Here is a 22859-nt window from a genome sequence, read left to right on the forward strand (position 1 = left end):
CTGTGCCTTATTTATTTGCTTATCCACTAAAATGGATGTTGGGTTGTTGGAAGACTTGAAAAGGTTACATTTGGACATGAAAGTACTTGCTTAATCCACGGTTTCGCACGAGGCATTCAAAACTGTTAGCTGCTCTCATCATCAGCCTTGTCCTTTGGTACACCTGAAGGGCCAGTAGGTTTTGTACGCTTTGGGGTACCTTTAGGGAAAGTGCATGGGGCTGTTGGTCAGGGTTGGTGCTCAGCAGACTGTGGCGATGGCGGGTTTGCTTTCTCATTTCCTCCACGTTTAGACTTGGGGGTGGGAGGTGGGTGGTGAGAACCGGGTGTGGGCAGTCGGGTGGGTGGAGCTGTGGGAGTGCCCAGCCTCGCTGGGGGTTGATGGGGGCTTGTCTGGACGTGCACTGCGTGGCTTGGCGGATGGCCCCAGCGGCTGCTGGAGGGGCGCGTGCGTGCGTGTGCGTGTATGCGTGCGTGTGTGTGTGTTTATGTGTGTGTGTGTTTTGCTGTCTGGCCAAGGAGCCGCCTCTTCGTCCTGCCCTGGTTCTCGTGCGCTGGCGGCTTCGGAGGCAGCTGCTGCGCCTTTCGCCAGGCCTCAGATGTGGTCGGCTCGATTTCCTCCCCGCTGGTCCCTGGCCGGGCCGCCACCGGCTGCTCGAGGCAGGGGCTTCCGTCGGGAGAGCTGGCCGCGTTGGCCACAGATCAGGGGGCGGCGCCTGGACTGGGCTCCCCGCCCCCACCCAGCACGCACCCGACCAGCTGCCGGGTCGCTCCGGCGGAGGATGGCGCTGCTGGGGGAGGAGGCTTCCGTGCGGGCGCTGCGTGGTGGGGCTTTACCTTGGACCTTGGTGGGAGCACAGCGAGCTACAGAGAACTTTTGATGGGCGGGGAACTTCAGGTTCCTCACCCCACCTCACCCACACCCAGTTTTCCCCTTCAGAGTGCGCTCATCTTGTAGGATTTTTCCTACTTTCTCCCTTCCCTCCCCTCCCCTCCCCTCCCCTCCCCTCCCCTCCTCCCTCCCTCCCTGTGTGTGTGTGTGTGTGTGTGTGTGTGTGTGCGCGCGCGCGCGCGCGCGCGTTGGGGAGATGGGTAATACAAACAACTCCGTAGCAACAGAAATAGCAAGAAGAAACTTCATCCACAAATTCCTCTCCCTGAAGCCCCCTTCCAGTCTTTGTTCAAGCGTAGTGTGTGTGAGGTTTCAGGTGTGTTGTACCTACTCTATTCTAACACTTTCCCCTTAAATAAAAATCTGATACTTCAAATGAATTATGGGGGCTATGAACAAGAAAATATTCCCATTCTATACTACCATGCGATGAGTATTGTTAACATTTCTGCGTATTTTCCCTTGGTATTTTGTGTGTGTGCACAAGCGTGCATCGTGGACAGAACTGAATTCTTAAATTGGGCAATATTTTGAATCTTGTTTCGTTTTTCCACTTCAAATAGTGTATAAACACTTCCCCGTCATAAAAACCCTCAGGAAGCATCTATTTATGAGTACAAGTACATTCTTGAGTTTCTTTTTTCATTTCAGACATTTCCCTGTGTTTTTATAAAAATGTTCTTTTTTTTTTTTTTTTAACGTTTTCTTATTTATTTTGAGAGAAAGAGCATGCAAGCGTGAGCTGGGTAGGAGCAGAGAGAGAGGGAGAAAGAGAATCCCAAGCAGGCTCTGCACTTGTAGCATAGCCCCGAGCAAACGCTAGGCTGTTTGGACATCCTGGCCCTGGAACTTAGGAACTCTGAGATCATGACCTGAGCTGAAAGCGAGAACCGGTCCCTTAACCGACTGAGCCACCCAGGCACCCCAAAACGTTCTTATTTTTTTTTTATCGTTTTAAGCAGTTATACGTGTACTGATGAAGTAGTATGTATTATAATTGTTCTTACGTATTATTTGGGTGTCATCCTTGGGTAGGGACCATGTTCATCTTCTCTGTATCCAATTTTAGTATGTGGTACCAAAGCGAGCACTCTTACATATTATTTGAAACATACTTGACCTAGTGTTTTACGTACGTTAAACAGATAAAGCATGATAATGCACACATGTGAAGTACCTACCCAAGATAAAAACTAGAACATTGCCAACATCACTGAAACCACCTGGGTGTTTCCCCTAGCCCTGTACCCCTTCTTTACCGAGGTTACCAATCCCTTGAATTTTGTGTTTATCATTCCCTTGCTTTAAAAACAAGTTTTAATTACATACATTTTATTAAATCTTATACATTTAATTTTATTTTTTTGTTTGAGCTTTGTAGAATTGGCAGTCTATATATAGTCTTCCGAGGCTTACTTTTTTTTTTTTTTTTTTAACTCAGTGTAGTTTCTGAGATTTGTTTGTGTTCCTGTGGTTCATTTGTTTGCACTGCTGTATAATATTCTTTTGTCCCTCTGGTTGGTGGGCACTTAAACGTATTTCCACAATTTGGTTTTTATGAGTAATGCTGCGATGAACCCTTGAGTACACATCTCCTGATGCATGTGTGCAGAGTTTCTCTGGGAGTGGAATTGCAAGATGATGGGGTATGGGTATGTTTAACATTAAAAGAAACACCACAAACCTTTCCAAAATGGTTCTTCTGTTTTGCCCTCTACTAGTGGTGTGTGAGAAAAAAAGTTCCTGCTAAACCCCACCAGCACTTCGTGTGAAACAAAAGTACCCTTTCATGGGACTTATTAGGTACCTGGTACTATTGTAAGTGTTCTTCACGTGTTAATTTGTTTAATCATGACAACCTTGTGAGGTTAGGTACTGTTATTAACCCCTGATATACAGATGAGGAAACAAAGGCACAGAGAGGTTAACTTTTAACCCCAGATTTACAGATAAAGGAATGAGACACAGGTTAACTAACTTGTGGAAGTTCACACAGCTAGTAACTGGTGAGGGCAAAATATGAATTAAACAGTCTTTTTTTTCTTCATTTTGAGATCTTGTTCATTTTATTAAAATAAAGTTATTAAAATAAGAGTAAGCTAGATTCCAATTAACCAAGATTGTACTTCAAGTGATATCTTAGCATCCTGTCCTACCCTAAGTAAACTAAAGAGGCATGCTAATACATGTACAGAATAACAATTAGGATGAAAGAATGAATATTTATGTACTTTATTTTCCAAAGAAAGGTTGCCATGTGGAAGAAAAGGCCTAAGACAAGTATTCATAAAAGAAATAACAACATATTCTATGGACATTGTACCAGTACTTATTTCAGAAATAGCCAGTGAAGGGCACCTGGGTGGCTCCGTCGGTTAAACATCTGTCCCGCTTCGGCTCAGGTCATGATCTTGCGGTTCATGAGTTCGAGCCCTGCGTCAGGCTCTGTGCTGACAGCTCAAAGCCTGGAGCCTGCTTTCGGATTCTGTGTCTCCCTCTCTCTCTGCCCTACCCCACTCGCTCACTCTCTCGCTCGCTGTCTCAAAAATAAACACTAAAAAAACACTACTTAAAGGACAAAATATTAAAAAAAAAATAGCCGGTGAGACTAGGAACGATTGGACATTGATGATTTTTCTCTAGTGTATACCAGCAGAATTAAGCTAAAACTAAATGCTATATAGAGAATATAAAATGGAGTCTCACAGTGGTCTTATTTTGTATTTCTCTGATTACTAATGGAGTCGAGTATTTTTTTTTTCATATGTTTATTCCCCATTTTCTTTTTGTGAAGAAGAACTAACAAAGCACTTTAAAACCATTCCCCTATTGTTGGGACACTTAAGGTATTTGTAATTTTTTACCCTTAATGCTTCAGGGGAAATCTTTGGCACATGTAACTTTTTTGTTTCTTTAATTGTCTTATTTTGTTTACATTTCCTGAAGTGAGATTAGGAATACTTAATGGTTAAAAATCGCTGTGCTCTTCTGGATTGCTTTGTGATCTTGCGAAAGTTACTTAGCCTCTCTGTGTTCAGGGTCCTCATCTGTGGAGGTACATCTCTATCTTGTAGAAGTTTATGATGATTGGAGGAAATAAGTGAGGGGGCAGTGATTAGCATGATGCTCAGCCCGTCTAAAAGTGTTCCACCAGAGTCCTTAGACTTTTCCTAGTTTCTCTTCCTTTCTTCCCTGAAACCACATTGATTACTGTTGGGGCAGAGGGCATGAACAGTGACAGCCTGTGCTTCTGCCAGATATGGTGAGCTCAGGGAATTAGGTCTGAGGTCATCAAGTCTAATTCAGCTTTTTCCCAAGCATCATCCCAGCCATTGAGAGATCTGCTGCATCTGTATCCAATTTGTAGTAGGAAAAAAAAATTAGATTTTAAAGTGTTTTATTGATATGTACATACTAACCACAAGAGCCACTGCCCCCCCCCCCCACCTCATACAGGAACACCCTTTGCCAATACGTGACAGTCTCCAGAAGTTAGACATAACCCCCGAGATTTGCTGTTTGCAGAGAGCTTGGTGTGGAGAGTGCAGACATGGGACCGGGCTAGCCAGTATACACACACACACACACACACACACACACACACACGCACATCCCCTGAAAGGGCTCCCCTGAAAGTCTCCTTCCTCACTCACAGATTTGTTTCATCAGTAAATCCCAGGAGGGGAGAATCCTCTTAAGAGATGAATAATTGATCACCTCTAGACGGAGCGTGCCATAAATACAGCCCCTGTGCAATGAGACATTGGGGGAGGGGAGGAAGGGCTTGGCTGCCGACCTCTAGGACTAGGGGAAAGGGCGGAGCTGGGAAGTCCAACCCCCTGAACAGCTGCTGGAGGGCAGAGGAGCTGAGCTGCTGGCAGAGGCGGGAAAGTGCTGGGTGGGGTCTACTGGCCAGCTGGGTGGGGAGCGGCCACCACTGTCTTGGAATCCCACGAGAATTCGTTCTTGGAGATTCCACCGTAGAGGATGCACCCTAGACCGGCCCTACCTCCCAGCCACTGGCCTTTATTGACTGCAGACTTTTTCATCCTGACTGGATATACCTTCCCAGACAGGTTTCTTCTAACATGGTGTGTAAGTGCTGACGGCCAGCAGAAAACCCTCTGGACTCTGTGCCTCTTATGACTCCTCCTTTCCTAGAGGCCCTGAGATGGTATGGTCAACGAGGACTTTGATCTCTCAAGATGGTAGTCTTTATCTTCCTTCCTTCCTTCTGTTTCCTTTGATAGGGGATTGCTGATTTGGTTTCAGTGTATTGATAGTCTGAGAGTCAGAAAAGACTTGGAAAAATGTATTTTTCTGCCGCTCTCCCTGTGTTCTAGACAAAATGAGATGTTTGGGGATGTGGTTTCATACTTCTCTGGAGCCCCTCAGGTGGGGAGGGTGGGCTGTTGTTGAATACCTGCAGATGTCTGGGGGACCAGCTATGGGGAATTGGGAGCAGAAGGAGTTGGCTGTAAAGGGGGAGGTGGGAGGAACCTTGGGAATCCCGACTAGGCAGGGTACAGGGACCAATCCCAATAGAGGTTCCTAGACCACTGGAGGGAGACCTGGGTCCCCTCAGGGTTAGAATCATGAGGATGGGCTGGCAATGCTGGATGCACTTGGCAAGTCTTCATGAAGTGGGGTGAGGGATTAAGACTCTTCTTGGATCTGAGAAGGGGATTTAGTCTGTCTTGTAGTAACAAGCCCCTGTTGTCCCCCCATTGAGGGGCACCCCCAGCTTGGACAAGGCTGAGCTTGGGATGGGTCAGAGCCTTGCTAGTCACACTGTGAGGCAGGGAACAGACTGGGTAAGGTAGGGTATGTGGATCCCTACCTCCACATAAGGTAGGTATGTGGAGGTCAAGGCAAGGTTTTATACCTGGAAAGAGGCCATAAGAAGGGGCCCACTTTTGGTGGGCCTTTCTATGGAGGGCAGAGTTGGGGCAGGCTGTTCCAAGATGAGTTGTCAGGTTCCTAAGTCACTTATGACAAAGGTATTCCTGACGGCACTGGCAGCTTCACGGGCGTCTATAGTGTGAACGTTGTTGCCAGGTGCCCAGTAGAGGAGCCGCCGCCGGCTTTGCCCAGAGCTTCACAGACCCTCTTTTCAAGGCTGCTAGCTGCCAGCTCCTGGGAGGAAGAAGCAGCAGATCTTTCTGAACATCTACTGAGTACTCTGCCAGGTTCTGAAGGTGTGATGGAAGCTTTAGTGCAGGAGCTTGCAGTGTACTTGGTCATACTCCCAGGAAGAGATCCCCCAACAGAAGGTGGCTGTGCATGGTGACTGTGGGGTCTGGTTCATACCCTGTGGTGGGCAGGACTGGTGAAGAAGGACTTCATCAGGGGCGCTTGGTTCCGTTTCTTGCCCCTACATTTAATCATTTCTTCCCATCACTGTCGTTCATCTTCATCTCCCTGCTGCTGCCTTACTCAGTTCAGGCCCTTACCCTGGTGTCGTCTCCTAACTGGTCTTTAGGCCGCCGGCCTTGTAGCCTACAGTCTGAGTTCCCCGGGGACATTTGGTTGCCCCTCCTAAAAGGTAAATCAGTTCTGCAGTGAGCCACAGGCCTGTCCTCACCACACTTCGTGCTCAAGCAGTGCTCCCCAGCTTAACCTTTCCCTGGGCCTGCAGGCCTTCTCAGGAATCTGTGCTTTTGCATATGCTTCTCCCTCCTCCAGGAATTCCTTCTCCTCCCCCTCCTCCAAAATACCTGCCTATCCCCAAGGTTACTTTGAGTTGAGATCTTTTTTTTTCTTTTTTTTTTTTTTTTTTTTTAAGTAATCTCTATGCCCAACTTGGAGCTCAAAACTCATGACCTCGAGATCAAGGACCACAGGGCTGGGAGAGATGGTGATGAGCATACAATTAATTCTCCCAACAGGTGTCTGAATCCTCCACAGCCTGTCTGCCATGGCTTCCCACTTGAACACCTCCAAGGAGGAAGCGTGGAGACAGGTGGACCTGATTCTAAATTCTGGCTTTATTTCCTATTACCTGTGCATCATGGACAAGTTCCTTAAACTCTCTGAGCCTCAGTTTCTTCATCTGTAAATTTGGGACAGGAATAGCTTTGCAGAGTAGTTTTGCCAGCCAGGTGCCCTCAAAGTGAGACTTTTCCTGACTCCCCTGTTCACCCGCCCAGATAGAAGTGACCCCCCACCCTGGGTTCCACACTGTTTTCACAGCACTCATGTGCTTTGGGGCATTTGTTTATAGTCTGTCTTTTTTCACTTATAAACGTCTTAATGTTCCTGAAATACAGTCTGGTTTTTAATGCCACCCCAAAATTTAGTGGCATAAAGCAATCATTTTATTATGCTCATGGAGCCCTTGGATTCAGAAGTCAGGGAGGATATGGCATGGGAAGCTTGGCTCTGGCCCTTGATGTTTTTAGGGCCTCAGCTGGGGAGGCTCAAAACTTGGAGGTAACTTGACCCCTGGGCTCAAATCCTTGAAGGATTCCTTTACTCACACATTTGGCAGGTGATGCAGCTATTGGCTGGGACTTCTCAGAATGTCAGCTCAGACACCTGCAGGTAGTCTTTGCATGTGGCCTGGGCTACCTCACAGCATAGTGGCTGGGCCTGAGAGTGTGCTGGGAGTCTTGAGGGAAGGTGAGACATCATCAGCAACAGAGATAGTGGCTGAGGTGGGGGCTGGGGCACATAGAGTTGCTTAAAGGGGACACTGGCAGGTTGACAATTAGGAAGTGTGCACACACACCAAGGCTCAAATTGGGGCAGGAATGGGGAGGGAGGAGATAGAACAGAGAGGTGTTCTCACTTAGAATTGTTTGGGTCTGGTGACCAGGCACACTGGAAGAACACGGGTGACGTTGGGGTTAGGAACATTGGCGAGCGTAAGCATGCCGGCAAGAATAGGAAATTGGAAAAGGGGCTGTTGTAGGTGGGGAGAGGAGTTCAGTTCTGTTTGAGACAAGCTGGCTCTCTCTCGGCTTGTAACACGTCTCAGAGGTTGGAGCCAGCTGGAGGTTGGTTGAGAGGTCCAGACAAAAAGCAGACACTGAGGAACATCCTTGGAGTGGCACTTGCTGGAGCCCAGAGGGGAGCAAGGATTGAGAGAGAGAGCTTGGAAGGGTTTAGAGCTGGGGTATTTCTGAACTGAGATTTTGGAAGGGCCTCAACTAGCATCCACCCTCCAGCATTGTCCTGCCTCTCTGCCAGTAATCGCCTGATAACTGTCTTGTTTCCTTTTTCAAGTCTCCATTGATAAGGACTTGCTGCCTCCTGGTTGTTAGGGGGGACAAGATTCAGTGCATTAGCATCTCTAAGTTTTAAAAGTCTTCCCTAGGGGCACCTGGGTGGCTCAGTTGTTTAAGCCTCAGACTTCAGCTCAGGTCATGATCTCCCAGCTGGTGGATTTGATCCCAGTGTTGGGCTCTGTGCTGACAGTTCAGAGCCTAGAGCCTGCTTCAGATTCTGTGTCTCTGCTCCCTTCCCTGCTTGCGTTCTCTCTCTCTCTCTCTCTCGCTCTCTCTCAAAAAAATATAAATGTTAAAAAAAAAAATTTTAAGTCTTGCCTAAGTTGAGCCTAAGTTCACTTCTCTAAAGCTTAAAGTCACTCGAAACAGTGTACTGACAGACTTCAGATGTTCAAAGACTTTCATGAATTTATCTTCGTTAGAACCCAAAGGGTTCCTCTATGGTTTTGAACTGCCTGGCTTGCTCTGCTCTGTGCCCCCTCAGGGGTAGCCCCAAGGGAAATCCTAGGTCAGGAAGGGACTGGGTGGGCAGAGTGGGGCTGTCAGTACCTGTGCTGTGGGTCCTGCTCCAGTCAGGTCATGGCTGTGTATGTGTCCAGCTATGGCTTGCAACCCACTAGTGGACTATAAAATCAATTTACAAGGTTGCAACCTGCCAGAAAGAGAGAGGGAGGGAGGCATTTGTGTGTCTAGTAAGGGGAAATATCTGTCCAACTTGTCATATATGTAAGTGCATAATGGGTCATGTTGTAAGATGCATTTCTTACTGTGGATTGTAGTAAAGAAGTTGGAAAAAATCCCGAGTTATAAGACCTTTTGAAACCGCCAAATCATGGGGCGCCTGGGTGGCTCAGTCGGTTAAGTGTCTGACTTTGGTTCAGGTCATGGTCTTGCAGTTCATGAGTTCAGTCCCCATGTTTGGCTCTGTGCTGACAGCTCAAGAGCCTGGAACCTGTTTTGGATTCTGTGCGTGTGTGTGTCTGTGTGTCTGTCTCCCCCTGCCCCCACTTGTGCTGTCTCACTCTCTCCCTCAAAAATAGACGTTAAAAAAAAAATTGAAGTTGCCAAATGATCACTCTGCGTGTATCATCAGCTAGTCTTTCACCTCTCCTGATTCCGAAGACATTTTTTTAAACACCATTTATTAATGTTTATTTACTTTTTGAGGCAGGGAGAGAGCCTGAGGGGGGAAGGGACAGAGAGAGAGGGTGATACAGAATCTGAAGCAGGCTCCAGGCTCTGAGCCGACAGCGCAGAGCCCGATGTGGGGCTCGAACTCACAAACCATGAGATCATGACCTGAGCCGAAGTCAGCCGTTTAACCGACTGAGACACCCAGGTGCCCTGTCCGAAGACATTTTTATGTGCAGTGCTGCCATCTTTGATTTGCACATACATGATTTGGGGCCTAAGTATAAGACCCTGTTTACCCTGTTAGATTTTTTTTTTCTCTCTCCAGCCTGTTGACCTTTTGGCATCGGGTCCTGTCAGTCAACCTGTCTCTATCCGTCTTATTTTCAACATTTGACTGTTTAATAAGTGTGCCTTCTCTATTATTCTTGATAAATATGTTGAACAGGACAGTTCTGAGGACAGAGGCCTGTGGCAGACCACTAAAGACCTTCCCCCTCCAGCTGACACACCACTTGAGTTTGAGTGTAGTCATCCTGCCAGTGGTGAGCCAGCCTGTCTGGCCCTGTAATTAATTCTCTGGCCCATGAAGGGATCATGGCAGATCTTAGGAAACTTCAGCATCTGTAGCCCAAGTTACAAGTGCAAATGCCTGCAAGGGCTTGGCAAGTAACACAAACGAATGAAGTGATCATGAATTCAGGCAATTAATAAGTAACCTCTGACCCCTGGCCTTGGTTTCAAGAAAGCAGTGTCAGATGGCGAGTGTGGGCGTGACCTGGAGTGGTAGCTGTTGCTCTTCTGCCGGGTGAAGTGTGGACCTTTGAGATAATCTGGGTTTCGTGTAAAATTTGATTATTATTTTTTTAGTGTTGGAAAGACAAATAAAAATACTGCGTAGGCCAAACAAAACAGATCTGTGGCTCATTTGGCCTGCAGCCCTTGAACTGCCTTGCTTGCTTGAGTTTGTGACCTGTGAGGCAGGATGTCTCCCCATCCCCTGGTCCGATGACCATAGGACACAAAAGCAGATTAGTTGGATGTTGATGGCCTTTGGTGAACCTGGCTCTTTGTGGTTCGTTTCCTCAGTCACCCATTCAGAAGTCTTACTGGGGCAGACCTCGCTCAGTGGACTAAAGTCGGGAATGATCCCTGCCCTTTTCCCGCCTGAAGACAGCTTCTCCTGGCGGCATATTTCTTCCGGGATCACCAGCAGGTGTTGAGGAATGGATCGGTGGGATCCCCTGGCCGAGAAACTGCAGTTTAGAGTTTCTTAAAATCTCCCCACCCATCCTGGCTTTACTTTCCTTCCTTTTTGTGTCCACTCTGCCCTTCTCTTTTTGGTCTGAAGAGCATTTTCTTTCCCAGGAAATTCAGAGGCACAAGCGCCAGCCTAGCCCTTCCTTGTTCTTATTCACAAACCAAAAATAACTTTTTAAATCCTTTTAGTTGTCTTGACCATTTTGGGGAAGCCTCAGCTCACACAGCATTAGTCTTCCTGACACTGTTTTTGTAAATCCATGCTACTCCCTCATGTTTCTTCTGGGTTATGCGTGCTCCTTCTGTCTTTTACACAGAAGCGTGTAAAATTTGGCCACTTCAGACTTTGTAGCCTTTGCTGTCGTGGTAGTTTAGGTTTTGAGAAGGAGGGAAGGGACTACTGGGTGATCAACCACATTCCTAAGGGAAAGGTTTCTTTCCTAGTTCCGTGTTTGGAGAGATAGTCAGGGAAAGGCAGCTTAGTCTGTGGCCAGTGGGGGATGGGAAGCCTTTCCCTGGGCTGCAAGGGTGTTACTGCAGCAGCTGTGGGCAGGAGGTGCAGAAGTGGTTAAGATTTGGACTTTGTCTTGAAGGAGCTAGCATCTGGTGGGAGAGGCAGCTGCTTGAATAATAGTAGGAGCATGTGAAAAGTGCTAATAGAGGCATCTACGAGGTGCTATGGGAGGCTGGGGGAAGGAGCCACAGGTATGTCTGCCAACCAGGTCGGGGAGGAGGTGACATTGAGCTGGTGTTTGAGGATAAGCTAGAGTGGCCCCACAGAGGCTGGGCACGGCATTCCTGGCAATGAGAATTACACGTGCAAATCTCAGAAAAGTCTGTTGGAAAAGCATGTGAGTCCTTAGTGACCAGAGTTGGAGTAATGACGAGGATGGGGTGGGAACCGTAGGCTGGGCCTCTGCTCACCTCCCATAGGGCTGATCCCAAATCCCACCTTCCCACCACTGCTTTGGAGCCCAGGATGGCCATGTCTGACAGTCCGGGGACTAGTATCGTTTTAACCCTCTGTTTAATACACTTTATTTTAGTGTTTATAGAAAGGTTGCAAGAAAAGTACCTGGGACTCCCACATACTAAAATGGTTCACATTTCGCTTTGTCATTTTCTTTATATGTGTATATTTTTTATATGCATATAATACTTTTCTGAACCACTTGAGATTGTTAGAGATACTCTGTTCCTTTACCCTGAATACTTCAGTGTGTGTTGTCCGTGTCCTAAGGACAAAGACATCCTTTTACATAATCAGAGTAAAATAATCCCAAGTCAAGAAGACCGAGATTGACACAGTGTGATCTTATCCACATCCATATTCAAATTGCATCACATGTCCCAATGGTGTACGTTTAAGCTGTTTTCCCCAGTCCAAGATCTAACCCATGAGCATGGTTTCACCATCCTGTGTCTTCAGTAAGCTGAAGATGTTTGCAGAGATGTTTGTCTTTCTTGTCTTTGAAATTTTTGAAGAAAACAGTCCAGGTGCTATCTCGAATGCCCTCCAATTTGGATTTATTTGATGTTTCCTCATAATTAGATTCAGGTTGTACATTTTGGCTGGAGTTCTGTGTGAGTGATGTTATAACCTTCTCAGTGTATCATATCAAGAATCTCATGATGTTGGTTGCAATATTGGTGATGATAACTTTGATCATTCGGTTAAGGTGATGTCTGCCAGATTTCTCTTTACTATTATAACTCAGTGATTTTTGAGGAAATACTTTGAGACCATGTATATATCCTGTGCCCCATCAAGCTTTCACCTGCTAATTGTAGCATCCACTGAGGACTTCCCAAATCCATCATCCCTCCTACATTTTTTTGTTGGCATTCTGTTGTAAGGAAGAACTTTCCTTTCTGGAGGGATGAATTCTGCAAACTGAATTTCACATTTTTGTATCAGCTTTTAAGTTGCTGGGCTGGGCCACCTGGCTCCTTCCTTTTTATGCCCTCCCCCTTCTGTGTGCTTTGCTGGGTACCAGGTGTATAGGGGTGGTTTTGGGCTTGGGAAGAGGCCTGGGTCTTCATCCAAATAGCAACTTGCTTGTTACTGGCATGACCAGCTCGGCAAGAGGTGCTAAGCGCATGCAGTGTCCAATCATCAGTGTTTCCCTTGGGCCTGGCTGGGACTGGGAGTGAGAATGTCATCTTGTCGCCAGCTCTCAGAGCTCAACCAGGGCTTAAGTGAGGACAGTAACAGGCAGAGAAAAAATACTGTGGGTTCCTTCCCACTGAAAAGCTGTGGCTGACCCCTTGTCCGGGCTGCATTTGTTCATAAAGGCTGCTCGCTCCCTCCCTGTACACACACACACTGCACACTTATGGCATATTGCTAGTTGGTGTGCTTGGTTAGCTTTCTCTTGACAAAAACCAAAATCAGTGTAGTCCTGGTGTCACTTTGGTTATTGAGAGTTAACGATCTTTTTGGGAACTCCTTAATAAATGCTTGGTTTCTGGGGAGCCTTGTCAGTGTGACTGATCTTAGGCTCTAAAAGGATGTGAGCGACAGAATTCAGAATTCTGGATTAGGACCTTTTAAAGACCTACCTTTCATTTTTGTTGGTGCAGCTAGCTGGGAAAGGAGACATGAAGATGAGTTCAGGTTCAAGCTGTATCAGAGACAGAGTTTGCAAGAAAAGCAGGGTTTAGGTGTGCATCTGAATGGTGTGAAGCAGGACAGTGCATTTCTAATATTATGGCTCATCTTTTTCCTCTTTTTCTCTCTCTCTTTCTTTCTTCAGACAGGCTCAGAGCTCAGCCCAGTTGATGGACCTGTTCCAGGTCAGATGGACTCAGGGCCAGTGTACCATGGGGACTCACGGCAGCTAAGCGCCTCAGGGGTGCCGGTCAATGGTGCTAGAGAACCCGCTGGACCCAGTCTGCTGGGGACTGGGGGTCCTTGGCGAGTAGACCAGAAGCCCGACTGGGACGCTGCCCCAGGCCCAGCTCACACTGCTCGCCTGGAAGATGCCCACGATCTGGTGGCCTTTTCGGCTGTGGCCGAAGCTGTGTCCTCTTATGGGGCCCTTAGCACCCGGCTTTATGAAACCTTCAACCGTGAGATGAGTCGCGAGGCTGGGAACAACAGCAGGGGACCCCGGTCAGGGCCCGAGGGCTGCTCTACTGGCAGCGAAGACCTGGACACACTGCAGACGGCCCTGGCCCTCGCTCGGCATGGCATGAAACCGCCCAACTGCAACTGCGATGGCCCAGAATGCCCTGACTACCTCGAGTGGCTGGAGGGGAAGATCAAGTCTGTGGTCGTGGAGGGAGGGGAAGAGCGGCCCAGGCTCCCAGGGACTCTACCTTCTGGTGAGGCTGGCCTCCCAGCACCCAGCACCAGGCCACTCCTCAGCTCTGAGGTTCCCCAGATACCTCCCCCAGAGGGCCTGCCCCTGTCCCAGAGTGCCCTGAGCATCGCCAAGGAAAAGAACATCAGCCTGCAGACAGCCATCGCCATTGAGGCCCTCACACAGCTCTCCTCTGCCCTCCCTCAGCCTTCCCACTCCTCCTCCCAGGCTTCTTGCCCCCTCCCTGAGGCCTTGTCCCCTCCTGCCCCTTTCCGGTCTCCCCAGTCCTACCTCCGGGCCCCCTCGTGGCCTGTGGTCCCCGCTGAAGAGCACGCGTCCTTTGCTCCTGATAGCCCTGCCTTCCCTCCAGCAACTCCTAGGACAGAGTTTCCTGAAGGCTGGGGCACTGATACCCCACCAGCAACTCCACGGAGCTCTTGGCCCATGCCCCGCCCAAGCCCTGACCCCATGGCTGAACTGGAGCAGTTGTTGGGCAGCGCTAGTGATTACATCCAGTCAGTATTCAAGCGGCCTGAGGCCCTGCCCACCAAGCCCAAGGTCAAGGTGGAGGTGCCCTCTTCCTCCCCAGCCCCGTCCCCATCCCCCATGCTCCAGAGGGAGGCTCCCGCCGCACCCGCAGAGCCCGACACCCACCAGAAGGCCCAGACCGCCCTGCAGCAGCACCTTCACCATAAGCGCACTCTTTTCCTGGACCAGGCCCACGATGGCTCCTTCCCCCCTCCCACGGAGCCTCCTGCTCCGGGCTGGTGGGCCCCACCAAGTTCACCTGCCCCACGGCCTCCAGACAGACCACCCAAGGAGAAGAAGAAGAAGCCCCTGGCACCAGCTGGAGGTCTTGTGGGAACCGAGAAAGCCGCCCTTGGGATCAAGCCCAGTGTCCGGAAGCCCATTCAGATCAAGAAGTCCAGGCCACGGGAAGCACAGCCTCTCTTCCCGCCTCTGCGGCAAATTGTCCTGGAAGGGCTGAGGTCCCCAGCCTCTGAGGATGCGCAGGCACATCCACCTGCCCCTGTCCCAGCTTCACAGGGCTCTGCTGTCCCCTTGCCCCCAGAACCTTCTCTTGCGCTATTTGCACCTAGTCCCTCCGGGGACAGCCTGCTGCCCCCTACTCAGGAAATGAGGTCCCCTAGCCCCATGGTGACCCTGCAGCCGGGCTCTGCCGGCCCTCTTCCCCCTGCCGATGACAAGCTGGAAGAGCTCATCCGGCAGTTTGAAGCTGAATTCGGGGATAGCTTTGGGCTTCCCGGCCCCCCATCTGTGCCCATTCAGGACCCCGAGAACCAGCCAACATGTCTCCCAGCCCCCGAGAGTCCTTTTTCTACCCGTTCCCCCAAGCAAATCAAGATCGAGTCTTCAGGGGCTGTGACTGTGCTCTCAACCACCTGCTTCCATTCAGAGGAGGGAGGCCAGGAGGCCACACCCACCAAGGCCGAGAACCCACTCACACCCACCCTCAGTGGCTTCCTGGAGTCACCTCTTAAGTACCTGGACACACCCACCAAGAGTCTGCTGGACACACCTGCAAAGAGAGCCCAGGCTGAGTTCCCCACCTGCGATTGTGTCGGTAAGTCCACCTGGGTGTCAGGGAAAGGCGAAGCCTGGTGGGCTCATTCTGTTGTTTGGCAAACGTTTACTGTGTGCAAGTCGTTCTCTTGAGGGCTGGGGACACAGAAAAGAGCTCACACGCTAATGGAAAAGACATTGAAAGAAACAGACAGTGATGGGGCATGTCAGTGGAGGTGGGCATGGGCGCTTTGTCGCCCAGATGGAGGCAAAGGCATCGTAGAGGAGGTGGTGGTCCTTGTGTGTTGAGGCCTGAGCCTAGTGGCTGTGAGGGGGTAGGGCTTATTTGGACTGCTCTTGGTCTAGGGGGAGCAAAAGGAGAGGAGTACATGTGGGTAGGAACAAAAGGTGGCCTGAGATGCAGCCAGGGGCCAGGTCTTGCACAGCATAATGAGCTGAGGTCAGGAGTCTGACTTGATCTTATAGGTAATAGTGACCTCCTGAGGGTTTTAAAGCAAGTAATGATCTGTCACTTTGTGCTTCTGAAAGACTTTTCTAGCTTGTGGTGAAGAGGAAAGCCTGCCTGGTGGGGGAACCTATAAGAAAGGTGTCACGAGCTAAACAAGAAATAACAATGGCCTGACTGAGAGAGCGGGTGGGTGGAGGGCCTCTCAGGAGGAGGACGTATGGGGTTAGGACAGCCCAGGTCTCTACCTTGGTGGTGCTGGTCCCCAAAAACATATTTGGAGGAGGGATGAGTTTGAGTAGGCTGAAAGCCTAGAGCTCTGAGCTGTGGGTTTGGACATAGTTAGCATCAGGTGGTGGCTGAAGCCTAATGGGTAAGAGCACTGAGGAATTGGTCCATTTCTGAGCCTTGCCTTCCAGTGAAAACACAGCAAAGGCTACGAGGACCGCTCCTGGGAGCTTCTGTGTCGGGAGGTCAGTGACGTTATCAGGAAGCCCCAGGTCTATGCTAGGCTGTGACTCTGCTATTTATGAAGCGTTCTGTAAAAGATGTGTTTCAGGTGTTGCTCAAAAAGCACATGGATGCTGGTGAGGAGCATGTTGAAATTCTTGTGATTTTATGATACACAAAACAAGTCTTACAAAAAGTCTGTGTTCTCTGCGTATTAAAATAAATTAATATTAGATCAATTGTGTGACTAGTTGGGATGCTGTGTCCTTGTCAGGAAGGAGGAGCTGGGCTGTCCTGCCCACTCCAGCTACCCCAGACTCCTGTAGTCCAAATAAGGAATCACTTGGGGAACAAGGGCAAGTTGGCCCCCATATTTCTGTCTGAGAGTGCACAGAAGTGGAGGGTCCTGCCAAATGCTCACAGACATGTTTTGGGATTGTGGCCCCGTCGACGGCTAACCCTGTTCATTCTTGGATCTTAATAATGAGATGCCTTTGGGGGCCTCCTTATTTCTCAACATTTTGGAGAGGCTTGTTCTGATCATAGGAATTGGGCCCTTCCCTTTGCCCTTTTCTTTCTTTGCCTTGGTGTGTATCTGTCCCATCTGCCTGATAACTTAGTACATTGTTAGGTATTTCTTCCTCTGCAGAGTAGGACATAACCTTACATAATGCTTAGGCCATAGTTGGTCCTTACTAAACATATTAAGGGGCACCTGAGTGGCTCAGTTGGTTAAGTGTCTGTCTTCGGCCTACGTCATGACCTCGCCGTTCCCGAGTTCAAGCCCCTCGTTGGGCTCTGTGCTGACAGCTCAGAGCCTGGAGCCTGCTTCAGATTCTGTGTCTCCCTCGCTCTCTGCCCCTCCCCCACTCATGCTTGCTCGCGCGTTCTCTCTCTCTCTCTCTCTCAAAAATAAACATTGAATATATATATATATAGATATATTAATTGGTAATATATCTATGTGTGTATATTGTTGGGGCGTCTAGGTGGCTCAGTTGGTTAAGTGTCTGACTTTGGCTCACGTCATGATCTTATGGTTAGTGCGTTCAAGCCCCACGTCAGGCTCTGAGCCTGATTCGGATTCTGTGTTTCCCCTCTCTCTCTTTGCCCCTCCCCAGCTTCTTTGGGTGCTCGCTCTCTCCTTCTCTCTCTCTCAAAAATAAATTTAAAAAATATTTTAAAAAGAAATATTTTGTTGAATTCAATTATATGGATGTGATATTTTATCGAACTAGTTTTTGGGGGGTTTTTTTTGGTTTGTTTTTTTGAGAGAGGGTGCAAGTGAACAAAGGGCAGAGAGAGAGAGGGAGAGAGAGAGAGAGAATCCTACGAGGGGCAGGGAGGGAGAGAGAGAGAAGTGGGGCTCATCTGAAGCAGGGCTGGAGCTCACCCGATGTGGGACTCGAACTCACTGACCATGAGATCATTACCTGAGCTGGTCAGATGCCTAACCGAGTGAGCCACCCAGGTGCCCTTGATCAAACTAGTTTTTTAAATTTGAATTCTGGGGCACCTGGGTGGCTCAGTCGGTTAAGCGTCCGACTTTGGCTCAGGTCATGATCTCATGGCTCGTGAGTTCGAGCCCCGCATTGGGCTGTCAGCACAGAGCCTGGAGCCTGTTTCAGATTCTGTGTCTCCCTTTCTCTCTGACCCTCCCCCGTTCATGCTCTGTCTCTGTCTCAAAAATAAATACACATTTAAAAAAAATTTTAAAAAAATGAAGAAATTTGAATTCTAACTCCATCACTTCCTCGTGCACAAAATAAAAAGATAATAGTATCCCCTCACCAGGGCTGTTGGAAGGTTTAAATTAGTTGAAATGTATAAAGCACTTAGAATTGTGTCTGGCACATTGTAAACACTATAAGAGTGTTAGCTGTCACCGAGCCTATTGAGTGCAGTAAGGCAAGAGAAAGAAGTAAAAATATACGTGTTTCAAAGGAAGAAAAGTATTGGCTATTACTTTATTCATCAGTCATTTGTTGATTACTAGTTCTGTACTAACTACCGTTAAGGATAAAAATTAGGAGACATGGTTCCTCTCTGAAGGACTCTGTGGTCTGCTTGAAGAGACAACAGAAACAATAAGATATTCAGTCACCCATTCAACAGCTGTTGGCCCAGTGCCTGTGCAGTCATAATGGATGTGGCTAAACGGTAAGAGCCAAGAGCGCTCCGAAACCCCGGGCTTGGTTGTTGTTAGGGAGGGTCATGTTTTCTTTTGGAAACTCTTGTTCCAGGCTGGGTTTTGAAACATGTAGTGAACACCGATGGGGAGAGGGGAGACGGTGGCCACTGAAGTCCCAGGCGTGTGTGAGCACCGTGTTCGGGGCAACAGAGCAGGCTGGCAGGCAAGCCGGCAGGCCGGTAGCACAGGGGTGGACCCGAACCCTCAGGGCTCCACATTCCATCAGAGAGGACAAGTCTCAGCTTGAAGCTGGAGAGCAGAGGAGCAGGGAGGAGAGTGTCGGCATCACAGACACCAGGCAGTAGCAATGCCAGCAGCTGTTGCCTCTCAGCCCGGAAGGCGGGGCAGTGGGCGAGAGATAAGGGAAGTGGAGAGTCCTACCACCAGTCATTTATTGTTCTGGTTCGTGTTTTATCTGCATCTCATCCTAAACAGAGAATTAGAACCAAACCTACCTCGTGGTGTTAAATGTTAAATTATGAGGTAATGCTTAGTTGGAAACAATGTACACACCTAAACGGTACATAAATGATCATCTCACCTACATTAAAAAAAAAAAAAGTGGGGGGCACCTGGGTGGCTTAGTCAAGCGACCGACTTCAGCTCAGGTCATGATCTCATGGTTCATGGGTTTGAGCCCCGCGTTGGGCTCTGCACTGACAGCTCGGAGCCTGGAGCTTGCTTTGGATTCTGTGTCTCCCAGTCTCTCTGCCCCTCCCCTACTCACTGTGTTCACGCGCACACGCGTGTGCACTCTCTCTCAAATAAAAACATTTGAAGAAAAAAAAAGGAAAAAGAAAAAGAATGGAAGGAAATACATCACTAGTGGTTGTCTCTGTGGTCAGTGGCTGACTTTTCCCTTATATGTTTTCTGAACTTTCTATAATAAAATATGCATTTTATAATCAAGAAATGTTTTGACAGCGTATCCTGGAAGTAGCTTGGAAGATAGATTGGTGAAGGGTAATAGCCTGTGGCAGAAAACTGGTTAGGAAGCTATTGAGAATAATAATAATAGTAGTAGTAGTAATGGTAATAGTAATAATAATATTTATGAAACACTTGCTCTATTCCAGGCACCGTGCCAAGTACTTTACAGTTAGTCATTTCATCCTAATAGTATCTATATGAAGGGGGTACTGTCAGTAGTTCCATCTTAATGACGAAGGAAACAAACTCAGATTCAGCAATTTACCCAGGTCCACATCTAGCACATGGTAAAAGTGAGATTTGAACCTAGGCAGTTGGACTCTTAAATTGTTCAATTGAGAAATGAGTCCTAAGTAAAATAGTGGTATTAGGTGTGAAGAGGGGCAAAGAAGGAGGGATTCACTTAGAAACAGTTTCTAGGTGCTGGGGGTTCATGCTAGGGAAAGCCATCCTGTTTTCCAGAAGTATCTGGAGACCCCATTTCTGGACTGTTGCTTCCATCAGCCAGTATGGCAGAATTTGTCTCTGTGAACTCGGGCTCAGGACAAGGGTTCGGAATAAAGGCTGCTCACTCTGGGATTGATGTCAGATGGGAACCATCTCATATTCCAGAAACTCATCCCCTCAACTGTGGTAGGTAGGTGCAGAGCAGGTCAGTATAAGGGAGAATTTTCCATGGAAGTGACGGTGAAGTTTGGAGATGCCATTACGCACTAATAACAAACAACTTTATAAAAGCATAGAAAGGTTTTATAGCATAGCAAAAGAAACTTCATATTCAATGTGGTGATGTATGCCAAATCGGCAGTTTTGGCCAATATAGGCTTTACTGGATAACCAAAAACCCAAACACCAAGAGCATTGTTTTTCCCTTGTATACGGACTATGAGTTTCTGAAGGTATGGATGGCCTTCATATGGACTTATTCTCCAAATCTTGAAATACTAGAATTAAAGGCACCCCTTGAAGCTTCAAAGAAATAAATTTAGAATATGTGAAAGGAAATGCCTTCCTCCAGAAGGTAGTGTGGTATGTAAAGGTTTGAGGAATCTTAGCACAAGTTGAAGTTCTATATTGAATTATTGGAGGAAGAGAGTATTGATACATTTCTAATATCTTGAGACACACATTTGAGATCCCCTTAACCATCCTGTAATACCACTGTCACAAGCTAGTGAGCTGCAATAACTAGGCTCTATGTATTTTATCTATCCCTACAAATGGGGAAATTCACAAGAGCCAGTTTAGGACAGGGAATGAGTTCAGGTGACTTTTTAGTGGGAATGCATCCTTGGAGATCACCTGCTCATCATTTCATGGTTAAGGAAACTGGTTTGTGTTAACTTTTTTTTTTTTTAAGTTTTTTTTTTTTAACGTTTATTTACTTTTGAGACAGAGACAGAGGGTGAACAGGGGAGGGTCAGAGAGAGATAGGGAGACACAGAATCTGAAACAGGCTCCAGGCTCTGAGCTGTCAGCACAGAGCCCGACGCGGGGCTCGAACTCACGAGCCGTGAGATCATGACCTGAGCCGAAGTCAGACGCTTAACCGACTGAACCACCCAGGCGCCCCTTGTGTTAACTTTTGAACCTTGTCCTGATTTCTCCGAGGAGCATCCTACAGACAGCTAGAGACATCAAACTGTAGGAGAAGCAGATTAGGAGTTAGATGGTAGGAGTCGCCTTCACAGAAATGCTGTATTTTTATCCAGTTGATCATCTTGCCCTAAAGGAGTAGCCAAAGGCCAATACAAGAAAAAACCTCTCCTTTTGCCTAGAGCATGGTGAGAGTCTGGGTGAGGGGGGGGAGTGTTGTCCAGAAAATGTGGTTGGTAGCAGTGTCCACTGGGTGCTTCAATACAGACCATAGTTCTGAATGGGGGACACAGAGACTTACCCCTGTTTGCAGTAATGGAAAGTCCATTTCCTATAGTTTTTATGAGAAAGTATCTCCCTCTCCCCCCCACTCAGTTGGAGATAAAGAGGAATTTTATGTGTTTTAAGTATTTTTTTAGACAGCAGAATATTTGGATCCCAGCATAAAGGTGGAGAATATGACTTTGGGTAGGTGAGTATCGGAAAGAAGTTCCTGGAGGAGGTGATGTTTGATCTGAGTTTTAAAGGATAAGTGGAAGTTTAATGGATTAATAGGAAGAAGGTAGAGTGTTCCAGGCAAAGGGACATGAAGATTATGGAGATGAAAAATACATGAAAAACCACATGAAGATGTAGAGATGAGAAGACATGGGGAAATACAAGTAGTTGGTATATTGGATGAAAGATTGGGAGTGGCCAGAGAGGGGGAGTTCAGGGGAAGAAGAGACGATACCAAAAGTAGAGAAACCAGTTTGCAAGCTCAGGTGTGGTTCAGGCAAGAAATAATCAGTGCCTGAACTCAGAGAATGACATTGGGTAGGAGGGAGGAGAGGAGTGGGTGGATAAGAGTAAGATTAGGAAAAAGAACTAATGATTGGCTGTAAGTAAGGAAGAAGAGGGGCTCCTGGGTTGCTCAGTCAGTTGAGTGTCCAACTCTTGGTTTCAGCTCAGGTCGTAATCACACAGTTTGTGGGTACGAGCCCCGCATCAGGCCATGGGTTGATAACATGGAGCCTGCTTGGGAATTCTGTCTCTCCCTCTCTCTCTGCCCCTCCCCTGCTCATGCTCTCCTTCTCTCTCAAAATAAACAAACATTAAAAAAATAGTACCTGTTTAAAACAAAACAAAAAAAGAGTAAGGAAGAAAAAACAGCCACAGGTGATTCCTGAAGTTGCTGAGTAGATGGTGGTGCCATTCACCAAGAATCAAAATACTGGGAAGGAAGCATGTTTGGACATCCAGCCTTTGAGATGTCTATGGGGTCTGAAGGTGGGCATCCATGTGGGTCTGTGAGTTGGAGGTTCTAGAGCAAACTGATGGCAGTTGAAGTTTCAATTATGATCATTTCACCAGGTTAAATGTATAGATTGAGAAGAGGCGTGCGAAGGGAGGATACTAGTGTTTAGAGGGTCTCAAATAGGATACTGTGAAGGAGGTGTGAAAGAGAGGTGGGAGGAAATTGAGGAAAGGGAAGCTTAAAGGACCAGCATATAGTTTGGGAGGTTGGGAGGGCTAAGAACCCAGGATTTAATGCTGAATTCTTCTTTGTCTTCCATGATGTGTGTGTGGTTTTTTTTAAAATATTTATTTATTTTTGGGAGACAGAGTGCAAGCAGGGGAGGGGCAGAGAGAGAGGGAGACAGAGAATCTGAAGCAGGCTCCGAGCTGTCAGCACAGAGCCTGACGCAGGGCTCAAACCCACAAAATGCAGGATCATGACCTAGGCCGAAGTCGGACACTCAACCGACTGAGCTACCCAGGCGCCCCCATGATGTGTTATTATATGTGCACTAGTCTCATCAGTTAAATCCCAGGTTCCTTAGGATCAGGGACTGAATGTTGTATTTCTAAAACATCCAGACTAGTGCTGAGCACTGTGGTAAGTG

General features: G+C 47.8%; 1 protein-coding gene and 1 non-coding gene across 3 annotated transcripts in view; one reads left to right on the top strand and one right to left on the bottom strand.

Annotated features, from left to right (window-relative positions):
• TET3 (tet methylcytosine dioxygenase 3) overlaps window positions 1-22859 on the top strand; it is a 100500-nt gene that overhangs the window by 40077 nt on the left and 37564 nt on the right. For both annotated transcript variants that reach the window (XM_030310882.1, XM_030310881.1), the window contains exon 4: window positions 13268-15401. In XM_030310882.1, the coding sequence (XP_030166742.1) occupies window positions 13268-15401 (2134 nt within the window). The remainder of the gene's footprint in view (window positions 1-13267; window positions 15402-22859) is intronic.
• Window positions 1882-1983, bottom strand: LOC115511337. The gene has a single exon (XR_003968005.1). It is a non-coding gene; the product is annotated as a U6 spliceosomal RNA (small nuclear RNA).

Source organism: Lynx canadensis, chromosome A3 (assembly GCF_007474595.2).
Source record: "Lynx canadensis isolate LIC74 chromosome A3, mLynCan4.pri.v2, whole genome shotgun sequence".
In the NCBI taxonomy this organism is placed as follows: domain Eukaryota; kingdom Metazoa; phylum Chordata; class Mammalia; order Carnivora; family Felidae; genus Lynx; species Lynx canadensis.